The following is a 14281-nucleotide window of genomic DNA, read 5'->3' as shown; positions in this document are numbered from 1 at the left end:
CCGGGGATCGAACTCATGCTGCAAAGACTGTGGATTGTTTCACAGTGTGGTGTTTAACCCCTTGCACAACCAGGGAGGCCCCCAACCTGTATTCTTAATAATATAAGGCTACCACACCAAAGCTCTTTAGGTCAATCCATAAAAACCAAAAAAAGAATAGACTATAAATGATGGAACAAAGGAAGAAGATAGGAAAAATGTAAATCCAGCACACTTAGGTAACTTACCTGAGGAAGAGTTTAGAGCAATGGTTCTAACTAAGCTTATTTACATAAGAAAAATAATTGACAAAATAAGAATTGCAACAAGGATAGAGAAAATATTAAGAATGCTTCAAGTGGAAATAATGGATTTAAAGAATTCCATAACAACTAAAAAAATACAACAGACAGAAAGAAAGGAGTGAACGGAATCAAGGTTTGAACATATGATAGGGAAAACACACAAACTGACCAGCAAAAAAAAGAATGAAAATACTGTAAGAGCCCTATGGGACAATTTCAAGAGAAACAATATCTGCATCACAGGGGTCCAGAAGGAAGTGAGGACAAGAAAGGGGTAGGAGCTTTATTTTTAAAAATATGATAACTGATAATCTCCCTAACTTGGGGAAAGAAACAAAAATCTTGATTAGGAAGCCTAATCAAAATAAAATAAACAAACCCATACATACCCCAAGACACATTAAAATTAAACTGCTGAAAACTAATGATAAGATTACTGAAAGCATCCAAAGAAAAATGAGTTATACATAAGGCAACCCCTGTAAGATAAATCACCCAAAATCCTTGGTTACGTTAGGGTTCATGCTTGATGCTATACATTCTATGGGTTTTGGCAAATGTATATGGTATATACCCACCAACAGTATGATATAGAAAATGCAACTGTGCTAAAAATCTAGTGTGCTTTTAGGGCAGCTGATCCATGCCTTTTGATCCATCCCTTCCATCTAATCCCTGGCAACCAGTGATCTTGCACTGTCTCCATACTTATGCTTTTTTGAGAATATCATATAATTGAGTCATACAGTGTGTAACTTTTCAGATTGACTTTTTTAACTTAGTACTTATTTATAGCAGTGAATAATATTCCACCGTCTAGATGTACCACAGTTTATTTATATACTTACCTACTGAAGGACATCTTGGTTGCTTCCAAGTTTTGACAACTATGAATGAAACTGCTATAAATATCGAAGTACAAGTTTTTGTGTAGACAAACATTTTCAAGTCCTTTTGGTAAATACTAAGGAATGTCACTGCTTGATCATGTGGTAAGAGAATGACATCTCCACATGTCTGTTGCTTTTTCAGAACAGGTTTTTTTCCCTCCAGACCAAGTCTAGAAACCAACTGTTTCACAAGAGTCATTTCCATTAATGTCCAGAAGCTGTTTCTTATAGGCAATCTTTGTGAATTTTAGAACAAAATTAACTTTGCACCCAATGTAGGACCCAGGACCCTGCTCTACTGACTGAGCTAGCCAGTGCCCCATCTCTACTGTCTATCTAGTATGGAATAATAGACCTATCTGCAAAAACTTTCACCAAATGCCTAAGACACAATCTAAATTTTTTTTCAAATGGCTGTTTATATTTTTTTAAAGATTTATTTATTTATTTATACAAGAACCAGGGTACAGGTCAGATGAGTGGGAGGGTGAGGGGGTTCACCAGAGAAAGAGCAGGGAACAGAACAGGAAGCCTGACTGAAATGCACTGCTGAGGGGAGCAGCAGGTGACACAGGAGTGGTCTGCTGCGCCATGTGGGACCCTCGCTGGCCTGCCGAGAGGCTGCAGACAGCTTCACAGCATGGCGCTCACCGCCTGCGCCACAAGGGGAGGCCCCAATCTAAATTTTAATTTTTTTTACTTATTTTTTATTGAGGTTCTAAAGCATTTAAATGAGAGTAAGAACACTAAGTGTTAAAAGCAGCACAATTATTTGAGAAAAGAGGGGCTGACAGGGGGATCTGAATTTCCTTATTCTCTTCCTACAAAAATCATGTAAGGGCCTCCCCGGTGGCGCAGCGGTTGAGCACTGGGTTGCGAAGCTGCCCGCGGCCTCGGCGGCGCCGGTTCGATCCCCGGCTGCTCCCCGGCCACCAGCGAGGGTCCCACATGGCGCGCAGACCTCTCCTGCCGCCCGCTGCTCCCCTCAGCAGTGTACTTCGGTCCTTCTGCCTGCTCTGCTTCCCGCTCTGGCTCTGGTGAATTCTCTCACCCTCCCGCACTTCTGACTGTACCCAGTGCATGTATAAACAAAAACAAACAAACAAATAAATAAATAAATAAATAAACATGCCTCTATAAAAAAAAAAAAAAATCATGTAAGCAATAGCACATTTAAAATAAACAGTCAGAGAAAATAATATCAGTTGAACATATGCAGTGTTGGTTGCCTTGTTTGTGAAATCTTCTTTTGAAGGCTCAGCAGATCTCTGTGGGGCCTGACAAGAGGGGATGAAGGGCATTTTGCTACTGGCATGAGAGCAGAAGTAGGCTGGTGGATTTTCATAGTTCTAATAAATATCACATTGGGAGTCCCCTTCATATCTCAGGGAAGGACAAGATTAAACATTATGAGCTCAAGTTCCAACAATGGCTATTCCTTCCCTTCCCTCTAGAAAAAAGTGTGAGGCAGATCTGCAGGGTTGAGAAAAGGAATTACAGGCCCTCCAGATCTTTACTTATCTTTAAAACAGACATGCTAAACATAAAGCCTTCCTTACACCAGGAAAAAGCCATCACTATGCAGCCATGATTTGGAGAATACAGAAAAGGATAAATCTATGCAATGGCCTCTTTTTCTGTTGAAGTTTTTAAGAATTCAATCCAATTAATTCTTTGCTCCATCACATTCTTGGAGTGGGACAGCTTAATAGTTTCCAAAGCAATATAAATATATAAGTACCAGGCATAGCAATCAGGGATCTTGGCTGGCTTCCTTTCCAAGCTACCTTTTAAATACTGATTTGGGTATGCCTGCCTTTAATGTCACCTCAACCAACAAGAAACAATTCTCACAGAGGAAACTTTAGGAACCACACTGAAAACTAGTTATTTGTGATGAATAAGCTATATGAGGAACTTGGTAGAAAACAAGTGTATCAGTCAGAACTTTTGCTCTATTAGATTCCTGACAGCGATGACAGATTAAGTCTCCTTTCATAATGAACTCCTGGAGGTTGAGGTGGGATTCTAGACATCTGTTAGCTCGTTGGATAAAAAGGTTAAAATAGGTACCGCAACTAACACAGTACCTAATATACAGTAGGTGTTACCAAACTTTCCTCGCCAACTATTTCTCGATATTAATTGAGGATCAACCATGTGGAAGCACCTGTGATCACTGCTCCCTTTTAAATATATATATATATACACACATACACACACACACATATATGGTAATAGTCCATTTTCCACATGAATTAAGTAAGTCTCAGAAAATCAGTTTATTTAGAGAAAGCTAAATTGTTAGCTAGGGGATGTGGCTAGTATTTGAACCCAGGTTGCCTAATTTAAAATCTTATGCTTTTCCCATTACTCCCATTGCTTCCTTAAACCGTTATTTGAATGACACAGACTGAAAGTGAAAAAAGCAAGCAAGCTTTAAAACTTGCTTTTTTAGGACTCTTAAAAACTTAAGAGTCCTAATCTACACCTCAGTAGATTAAGGGAGAGAAAAGTAACATGAAATAAAACCATAAACCTCAGGGGCCTCCCTGGTGGCGCAAGGGGTTAAGATACAACCTATGAAACTATCCACTGCCACTGCAGCACAAGTTCAATCCCTGGCCAGGGAGGTACCCACAGGGCGCAGCAGACCTCTCCTGACTTTTCTGGTGCTCCTCTCAGCAGTGTATTTCAGTCAATCCACCTGTTCTGCTCCCCACCCTGCCTCTGGTGAATCCTCTCACCTCCCACCCTCTGGCCTGTACCCAAGTTCTTGAATGCATAAATAAATCTTAGGGAAAAAAAAACATAAATTCCAAATGAAAGAAAATAAAAAGGTGGTATTAAATGTTAGAATTGATATAAATGTTCATTTGATATGATTTTGCCCTTCTCTTTACAAAGGGCCTTTAAGAACAAAGCAATCATATTTTCACCTCCTCCTACCCTAAATGGACATTAGTTCTTTTCACAGTCCATCTAAATAAATTGTTCCCACCCCAGAATGCACTGAAACAAAGAATGAGGCAGCTTTTTTTCTTGGAAACTTCTCATCAACAAGAGAGGCAGTGAGAAAGACAGCCCAGTCACTTAGCCTATTCAGCACTAAGAGTAGAGAGTTAGATGCTAAGTTTGGGTATATTAGGCTGGATAGTTTTTTTATCTTATTCAATGTCTTCTTACCTTACTTATTGATTTTTCACAAGAACCATCCTATACTGTTCATGTAACATTTCACCAAACTGTTCACTTAGTCTTGGGGCTGGGTAAGAAGGAAAGAATAGGCGATACAACCATGAATTCTTAAAGTATCAGATGGACTAAAAAGATTTTCGTACCAGTAGAAAAAAGTCAGTCGCCTTGGACTTAGAGTAATGATTAAAAATCTTAGTCACCGTGGTAAAGAACTTCGTCAATGACAAGAGGCTGCCTCCAGGTGCCAAATTCCATTAACCACTCAATCTCTATACGAACAGAAAGAGTTACAGACATTGGCCAAGGCCCCAAGTGCCAATACTGACACTTGGAGTTTGAACCATCTACCGAAATGCCTAATTAATAGGATTTGATCTCCAATGCCTTTTCCTGACAGTTGGATATAAACAAGAACTTCAACAGTATGGTTTAGGATTATTTTAGAAATATGAATAAGTGCTTTAATGACTAAGCTCTGCTCTCAACACAGACATGGTTTTGATTTTTTTACTTTAACCTATGAAAGACATTATTATTTATGTTTTAAGTGGACACAATTGTAAATAAAGGATTCAAAGGCAGAGCCCCTGACAAAGCCTAAGCCTAATGATTTTCCACAACTCCAGTTTTATTTAGATTTATGTGCTTGCACATAGACATACTTAAAAAACACATAGGTATATATATATGTATATATATACACACACGCAATATAGATATGGAAGTTTCTGACAAATGATATGTTAATGAAAATTTATTAATTACATAACTTTATAGTAACCTTCGAATACCAGAGAAACATCGTATCAACATGAATTTCTCAGTTCCCAAACTTTGGTTATATGAATATGCTTCAAGCACCAGGGAACAAACAATAATTCTAATTTAAAAAGAAAAAAATAATCCTCAAAAACAAAAAAATATCCTTCAACCGTTTTGATTCTTTCCCCCCCCCCCCAGTCATAAGGGTAAATTAACTTTTAGCCTACTTTTTCATCTATCTTGGTTAGTTTCCAAAAGCAGTATAAATAAAAACTGATGGGGGGGGAAAGGAGGGAGAAAGGACAGACAATCCATTATAGATAAAGGCGATGTCTCAAAGAATTATTTTTAGAAATTAGTTTGTCTTAAGTAAACAGCACTTTTAACCTATGAGATTTGCATTAAGAAACAAAACATGGGCGGGGAAAAGGACCAACTCTTAATTTTCAAAATTCAAAACTCAAACAATGTAATCATAACAAGAGTTGAGGTGAAAGGTTCATAGGGAGATCTTCAGAAGACCAAGTTAAACAGATTCTTGGATTTCAACTTCTTCCCTGGCATCACCAGCATCTACCAGCTGCAAAAGCATTTTGTATAATATACAGTTATCAAAAAAAAAAGAGACCTCACAGGCTGAGCATAATCTTTCATGGGATTTCACCAGAAATTTGATCCGTGAAAGAAAAATCCAAAGAATGGTAACTAACATAAAAGAAAATGGAAGCAAAATAGATCTAAATTAGTCAAGATGGTGGGGGTTTAGACATACAAACTCACAATTGTATGTGTGTAAAGGGATTTGCATCTTTGCCTACAAACGTGGACTATATACACATTTATACTGAGTCAGTTCATATATTACACCTGACAATTCAAACAGGAAGTCTCTGGTGATGGGTAGAAGGTATCACCATTTTACTCCATTCTTCAGGTCCCAGTCCTATGTCCTGGCTGACTGGTGGCCTCTGCACAAGACTCAACAGCATGGTAGATGAATGGATAAAGCTTGATGTCCGGACCGGGGGTAGAACAGTTTCTACATTCTTCATTGTAATATCGTAGCAGCAGCTTATACACTTCTCCTAGAGAGTAAAAGCCCAGACCAATTAGCACAGTAAGGTATGTACATGGATAAAACTACTAAAATAACACTCTAGTTTTTCCTAAATCTAAGTAACATGCTGAAATTGGACTTGTGAAAAAAAAAAAGCATGTTGGAAAGTGTTCCCAAGATAAAATTAAAAAAATTAATTACTGCAAGAAACTACTTATTAGCTTACAAGCAGGTTACATATCTGTCACCTCATCATGCTTCCTTTTGGGAGCTCATGGTAACTCTAATTCTACATTCAGCTCTCAAGGCAGCAAGATCTGCATATCCAGCTTTGACACAGCAGATAAACATGCTGGTATGTTTGATGAATATGAGCCAGAGCGAGATCTCCTAAGTGTGAACTTAACCTCCTATGCCTTCCCTCTTTAAATACTTTACATGTACAAAAGTAAAAATGGAAACTATTTCCAGTTTTTTAGCCTTATTTTAAGAGCTAACATACTCATATTCAAGAATGCAAATGAAACTTTGCCGGAAAAAAAGATTCTGTAAATGTTTCCTCTCTAAGACTTTGTTCCCTCCTCTCAAAGTCACATTTTCATTCTTTCTTATCCACTGTGATTCATCCAGATTTAGGAAGTATTTCTCTTGGATAGTGTACCATCCATCTAGATACCAAGTGTCAAGACAATCTCCTACTTACCAACAGTCAGTTTTCTTTCAGTAAGGAAAGTGTGCATGCTGTAAATGTCTCTCATCAATTCTGAATCCCCAAAGGTGAAATAAACCACATCTCGCTCAGCTGCCGCAGCTGCCAGTATCTGTATTAAGGCTGTAGCAAAGAGAACAAACCCAGCTATACCATGACACTTCCATCAAGACACCTTTAGTTCTCTCAGCCAGCTAAATTACAGTTGGTATGTCAAAGATTTATCCCAGATTAAAGATTTATAAACCTAATATGTATGTTATTAGAAAAGGCAAATACAGGATGGGCATATATCATCTAGTTATGTAACTTTTTAGGCATGCTGTTGAGAATACCATTAAGCTACAGAATTCTCATACCAGCACCTTTTCTGAACCACAAAAAAAGGAAGGTGCATTTCAGGTAGCACAGTCAAGGCACTAAGGTGGTATTTTCTTCACTCATTAATCTGGACCTAAAATTTTTGTGTTAGCTTGCTTGACTTAATTATTTTGTCCTATTATATAGTTGTTGCTATTTTGTATTACAGAAGTTTCTGCAACTTTTCCCTTACCAATGTACTGAGGCAGTTCTAATGCTCTCATTAATCCAACAGCAAACTTTCTCAAAATGGGCTAAGGGTACCCCTTCACCCCACAGTACTCCAACTTCACCCAATCATTGCAGCGTGCAGTGACTGTTTGAAGACACTGAACAGTAAGTGAAATGGGAAAAGGGTATGTTTAAATGGGAAAATCTTTGAGAACAAAAGTTACAAACCACCAAGCCTGAAGCATGTTTCCAAAAATTATGTTCTTTATAGTCATATCAATAGATAAAATTTGTTTTCAATAACAACAAAACCGAACACAGATGCAATAGATGTGCTTTGCTACTTCTACATTTTTTCCTTCATAAAAGGAGAGGTGGAAATCAAATGGAAACATAAAGAGGATAATTTCTGTTTAGTTTTGATTTCTGAACATGTTATTCAGACATTTCATTAGAACAATGAGAATGGGGAGGAACCTGTAATTTAACATTGAAAGTAAACTAAAACAAATGAGTGCAACTTTATTTAAAAAAAAAAAAAAGAACTACACTGAAGGAAAGGATGAAAACTAATCCAAGTAACTTATAAACACAATATTCAATATCTTGAGACTTGAGCAAGGAGGAAAAAAGTTGCAAAAAATCTCCAACTCTTTTTACTAAGTTTGCTTATCATAATGGTATAAGCAAAGTAATCCTGAAACTATTTTAAAATATATTACAGAATTGAGCAAATGAGAAAATGTATCAATATTATTGGAAATGGAGGTTTGCAGAAGATGGGATACACAACACCAAATGGGGGAAGACAAAAAATAAGTTTGTAAGGTGGCATGGAAGGCACTGGTGTGTACTCATCATTTCTAAAATATGTTCTGTGTGTGTGTGAAAGAGAGAGAATGCATTTCCTAGCTTTGTCTACTGAAAGAGTCAAAAAGCAGACATCTCAGCAGCACTGAACATACCTAGTGACCAGACCTTGATCTCTATATTATTCCTGCTAAAAAGAATTGGACTCCTCAGGGAAATACCTTATTCTACGGTTGACACAGGATAAAAGGTAAGTCCAGAATATACCATTACACCAGAAAATAAACAAGTGCTAGGAAAAATTAATGGGGATTTGTATTTTTCAAAACTGTGAATGTGACAAAAAAAATTTTAAAAAGCCTGTGAAATATACAAGATTTAAATGGACACTAGGCAGTTGAACAAATACAATACCTGACTCTGGACCCTGACTAGAGGGCAAAAAGTCTACAAAAGATTTTATTAGGGCATTTGACAAAGTTGGAACACAGAGTAAATAAAAATATTCTATCAAAATACATTTATGAATTTAATACATGTAATGTGTTTATGTAATAGAATATTTTATTCTTAGGAAACACACATTGAAGTATTTAGGAAAAACAGCATAATGTATGTGAGTTAAGCACAAATGGTTCAGAAAAGAATTATGTGCATGTGTACACATTGGATATATATGTATATATACAATACAGAAATCTGTTTTTCTGTACATACATACAGAAATCTGTTTTTTATTTTTGTAATGTTTTATAAATTTGAAATTATTTTCAAGTAAGAAGTTCTAAAAATTACGTAAGAAGGAAAAAATTAAGTCGAACTACTACATTTGATACAGTTGAGTATCACATATTTGGTAAAGAATCTGATATGTGAGATTCTAAAAGATCAAAGTTTTTCCTAATTTCCAAACTAATATTTATTGGAGCATTTACAACATGTGAGGTACATGACTAGGTGTCATTAATCTCAAAGTGCTGAAAGTAATTAATTTCTAAATAGAGAAGTTTTAATTAAAACTGCTCAACCAACTTATGCATACGTTAAAGCTTCAATACACTCCATTTTAAAAGGTTCCTAATTAAAGTAAAATAGATATAAAAATAGAAACAAATGAATTGTCATCTTCATGTACCAAGAAGTACCGTTTCTTACTTTCAGTGAGAAAAAAATATGGCGTAAGTACTTCCTATTAAAAAAAAAAATAAAACCCAAAGAAAAGTCCTTTTAGTCCTATTTTCTCCTTTTATACAGAAATACTAGTCACATACCATTATGAAATTTTACTTACGAAAATAAATTCTTTTTAACATTTAAAATTTATCTCCATATAGAATTTATTATGAAAAAGCTTCATAGGCCATTCTATCATTGTGGATAGGATCTTGGAGCTAAGCTTGACAGAACTACCAAAAAGAGTCTGGATTCTAACAAAAGAAACCAATTCACTAACATTCTTGATTTCACAGCCATTTCTGTTTGAGTGCATATTGTAAACAGCATGTGTCAGATAAGCAGATCTGAGCTCACTCCTTTCCCCTTCCACTAGCTCTCTAGCTCTCTAACTCTAGCCAAGGCATTGAACTCCCTTTGCCCTTATTTTCCCCAGCTATGCAATGAAGGAGTTGACTCAGAACATCCTTAAAGACTCAGCATATACAATCTCATTATTTCTGCTATAATTTTTCTCCTTCCTTTGGATATTTGACTATAAACACACAAATAAAATTTTCAAAAATATAAATCTTGATCATAGAAACATAGTAATCACTGACAAAATATTTTATTTTTTTTTAAAAGATTTATTTATTTATACAAGAACTGGGGTACAGGCTAGACATGCAGGAGGGTGAGAGGAATCACCAGAGACAGAGCGGGGAACAGAAAAGGCAGACGGACCAAAGATACTGCTGAGGGGAGCAGTGGGCAAGACAGGAGAGGTCTGCCGCACCATGTGGGTTTCGCCCCGGCTGCGGACAGCTTCATAGCGCTGCGCTCAACCCACTGCGGCACCGGGAAGCCCCTGACAAAATATTTTAAACAGAACCATCTACAGGGCCTCCCCGGTGGCGCAGCGGTTGAGCGCTGGGCTGTGAAACTGCCCGCAGCCTCTGCGGCGCTGGTTCAATCCCCGGCTGCAAACCTGGCCACAGGAGGAGGGTCCCACATGGCGCGCAGACCTCTCCTGCCGCCCGCTGCTCCCCTCAGCAGTGTCCTTCGGTCCTTCTGCCTGTTCAGCACCCCGCTCTGGCTCTGGTGAATTCTCTCACCCTCCTGCACTTCTGACTGTACCCAGTGCTTGTATAAATAAATAAATCAATCTTAAAAAATTAAAAAATATATATAAACAGAACCATCTACAGACCTCACTCTCTACAACATTCCCAACACCTTTGCAAATTCAGGGAATTATGTCTTATGATTTAAGTGAACCTTCATATAGTAAAACTTAGGTAAATAATAAGTCACAATTCTAATAGGGTATGTGGACTGACTCCAAGAATGATATAAAAACATCAAATTCTAACTTCAAGCACAAATACATTCCAAAACAATAACTTAAATTAACCTTCAGGGAGTCTGGTTTTAATTATCTTTTTGGCATCAATGTTAAGCTACAAAGAAATACAAATAAATATGAATAACATCAAAAACAGTTCACAGTGCCCTCTTGCAACAAATAAACCAACAAAAACTGAATGAAATGATTAAGACTTATACCACAGGAAACAACTAACAATGGGCTGACAGTGTGCTGAACTCTATTCTAGTAGCTTTATAGGCACTAACTCAAGGTTTATAAGGGTTAACTTATAAAAACGGAATAAATATTTCCTTTTTGAAAATGAAAAAATAAAGCCTAAATAATTTGTCTAAAGTCACAATGCCAAAATGCAGAGGAGCTAAGATATGGATTCTGGAGTCTAACTGAAAGAAATGTGTCCTGGCCCATTTTGTCACAATGGCAAAGCTGCCTTGCCAAGTCATTCTGCTTCACTCAAGCAAACTTTTCATATGCCAGCCAGAATTTCTTCCAAGTTTGAGTCTGACATTTACTAGCTTTCTCTTTCTTTGGGCAGGCGTTTGAACCTCTCTACAAACCTTGGTTCCTCATCTTAAAAATGGGGCTACAGTGCCTCCCTGGTGGCGCAAGGAGTTAAGCACCACACTATGAAGCAATCTGCAGCCTCTGCAGCACGGGTTCAATCCCCCAGCAGGCCAGGGAGCAACCCATATGGTGCAGACTTCTGTCTCGCCCACTGCTCCCCTCAGCATTGTATTTCAGTCCGTCTGCCTGTTCTGCTCCGCACTCTGTCTCTGGTGAATCCTCTCACCCTCCGCACATCTGGCCTGTACCCCAGTTCTTGTATGCATAAATAAATTAATCTTTAAAAAAATGGGGCTACAAATTGAAGAATATGCAAACTAAAGGAGAAAATGCTGTGATCCTTATATCTGGCTGATTACCAGCAACTCTAAGACAATTTATTAAAAATTCCCCAAAGTCATTTTCCAGACCCACTAACTTAGCAGCATCTCCCAGATACTAATAATAATCAGCCACTCACTCCAGACAACTTGAATATTCAGTATCACATACAACCCCATTCTAGGCACTGAGTCCATACAAGAGTATGATATCGTAGAAATGTTAAGAAAGGAGTAACCTTACTAAGTTATGTAGAAGCAAGGCTTAGAGAGAAATACAGAAATGACAAGGAACTTATAGTAGACAAATTGAGGTGATCTGGCCCATAATTATATTCCTCTACCTTCTATGCTTTGTTGATAGTAGCCCTTCCCCACTTTCATGACCATTTTTCCCAGAAATCCTAGTCAAAGGGGACAGGGTAGGCCTAGGATAGCATGACAGAACATGATCTATCAGTGTTGTCCAGGTTCTAAGCTTTTCTAGATCAGAGTTTTTTCTGGACTTTAGCTATCTTGATTCTAAAACAGTTAAACAACGCAAAGACCTTATATTTGATATACACGAGACACAAGGTATGAAAAAAAGGTGTTTATAAAAATTTATGAAAATTTTCTACATCTCAGAAAATCTTTAACTTGATAGAAATATACATTAAAAATCAACTGTAAATCCCCGTAAGCCTCAATGAGGGGATGGGATATGTCCAGTGTTTACTGACTCCTTGATATAATGATTTGGCACAAGGGATAGGAAAGTGATCTAAGTTGGTCCAATTAGACTATTTCCTCAGAATTTAAGGAGTCCTTTCCTCGAGGATTACTCAGCTACAATACTATAATTCTGAAACAATTTGGTTCTGGTTTCTCCAGTGCAGAGATAACATATGGAATTAGAGAATGAGGCCATCATTTTGAGAGAAACATGAAGGAGAGGAACACACACATATACACGAGTATCTGATCCTAGGATCCAGTCTTCCCTAAAGCCAACTCGAACTGTTCTCATCCACATCAGCCAATAATCTACTTTCAGGCTTAAGTGATAAACTACATTAATGTTTTGTGCAACTGAAAGAATCCTAGTACAGAATTTTGGGGTTGGGGAGGTGGAGTGAAGAATACCTTAGAGGAATAATTAGTACTGGAGTGGTATCTTATAGGAACACAAGGTATTAGCCAGAAATGTGCAAAAACCCTAGAATAATGAAAGGCACATGGGTTGTTGCATATATTTGTTAAATAGAAATAAACTGAGCATATATTATTCACAAGCCACTTTTAGGTAGAGAATAAGGCTAGAAAAGAAAAAGGACAGGAACATAACATCAAGATACCTCTTAATTACGATAAACTAGCAATGGCACAATCTTTCATAAGTCACATAACACAGTATGGAAATGTATAAAGAATAAACACTGACAGAAATGCAAGGAGAAATGGATAAAAACACAGCAGAAAGAACTTTTGAGTACACTCAATTCCTTCACCATGGTCATATTCTCCAATATGAAAATTTTTGATAAGTTTTTCTTTGTTCATAAACATAAAATCAGCAGGATATAGAGTCTGATCTAAGAGTTATAGAATCTAACAGTCTTTTGAAAGAATATAGAAAAATATTCTCTTAATAGTTGTGAGCATAATGTACAAATGAAAGCAGTTCAAAATTAAGTTATTATAAATTGCAAAACTCAGGAACAACTGGGCAACAAATATATTAAAAATATTTAGTCCTATTTTTAATAAAGGAAATATAAGTTTAAGGATTGATACATGTTCACATTCTCCTATAAAAAATTTTGATAAGATCTTTTTTGTTCCAAAAATAATATATCCTCACAATAGGAACATATAGATTATGAAGAAAATAAAGAACATAAATATCACTCATGTAGGGATAACCATAGTCAATCTTTGCACATAAACACAAAAAGAATCTCAAATTTGCATGTGATAGTTCATATTCATAATTTAACTTCAAAATGGTTTTTATGGTATATATTGTACAATTTCTTCCATTTGATAGTATTCTAAAATAATCTTCCTTGTCAGCAGATATACTCCTACAAGTTTTTAAATGTCTGCCTAATATTTCATTATGTAGATGTGCCATAGCGTCCTAAAGGATGCTATGATTACGTCTAATTTTTAAATGATTATTCAAGCAAATGAAGGGTTGGAGGCAGTCAAGTCAACCCAAGTTTAAATATTGATAACTAAGAAAATAAATTACATAATGAAAATCTTTGAATATTACTCTTAATAGTTAACCACCAGAGGAAGCAAAGCTGCAGTCTGAAAAGCTTTTATGCCATAAAGAAAAGGAAAGAAACGAGCACATTTATAAAGCTTCCCAAATTGTCTATCACAAATGACCAAGGCTTATGGCAGGCCTGGTTTCTGGATTGATGATATAAATCTACTCATTTATTTTACTTAAGAGAAAAACAGAAAAAAACTGTCTGTCATAAGATCAATAAGCCCAGAGTGAAAAACAGGTTTCCTCAAACAAATTCAGGATGATAAAGAATTTCATAAAATAAAACCCAGAAATTCTTCTATAGACTTTTAAAACACTGAAAATAGCACCAAGTAGCTTTTGGCTTTG

The 14281-nt window shown here is 36.6% G+C and overlaps 1 protein-coding gene across 3 annotated transcripts in view; it reads right to left on the bottom strand.

Annotated features, from left to right (window-relative positions):
* Positions 1 to 4822: 4822 nt before the first annotated feature.
* Positions 4823 to 14281, bottom strand: part of PARG (poly(ADP-ribose) glycohydrolase) — a 107476-nt gene continuing 98017 nt past the window's right edge. For 2 of the 3 annotated variants that reach the window (XM_037497460.2, XM_037497459.2), the window contains exons 17-18: positions 6895 to 7023; positions 4825 to 6219 (exon numbers count right to left, since the gene is read on the bottom strand). In XM_037497460.2, coding sequence (XP_037353357.1) covers positions 6065 to 6219; positions 6895 to 7023 — 284 coding nt within the window. In that variant the 3' untranslated portion in view covers positions 4825 to 6064. Of the gene's footprint in view, positions 6220 to 6894; positions 7024 to 14281 lie in introns of all 3 variants that reach the window. The other variant, XM_037497458.2, reaches the window with a different exon arrangement.

This window comes from Talpa occidentalis, unplaced genomic scaffold (genome assembly GCF_014898055.3).
Source record: "Talpa occidentalis isolate TD23 unplaced genomic scaffold, MPIMG_talOcc4v2.1 talOcc4.8, whole genome shotgun sequence".
Taxonomy (NCBI): domain Eukaryota; kingdom Metazoa; phylum Chordata; class Mammalia; order Eulipotyphla; family Talpidae; genus Talpa; species Talpa occidentalis.
The sequence above is the reverse complement of the archived record's forward strand: the minus strand, read 5'-3'. Positions and strand labels throughout refer to the sequence as shown.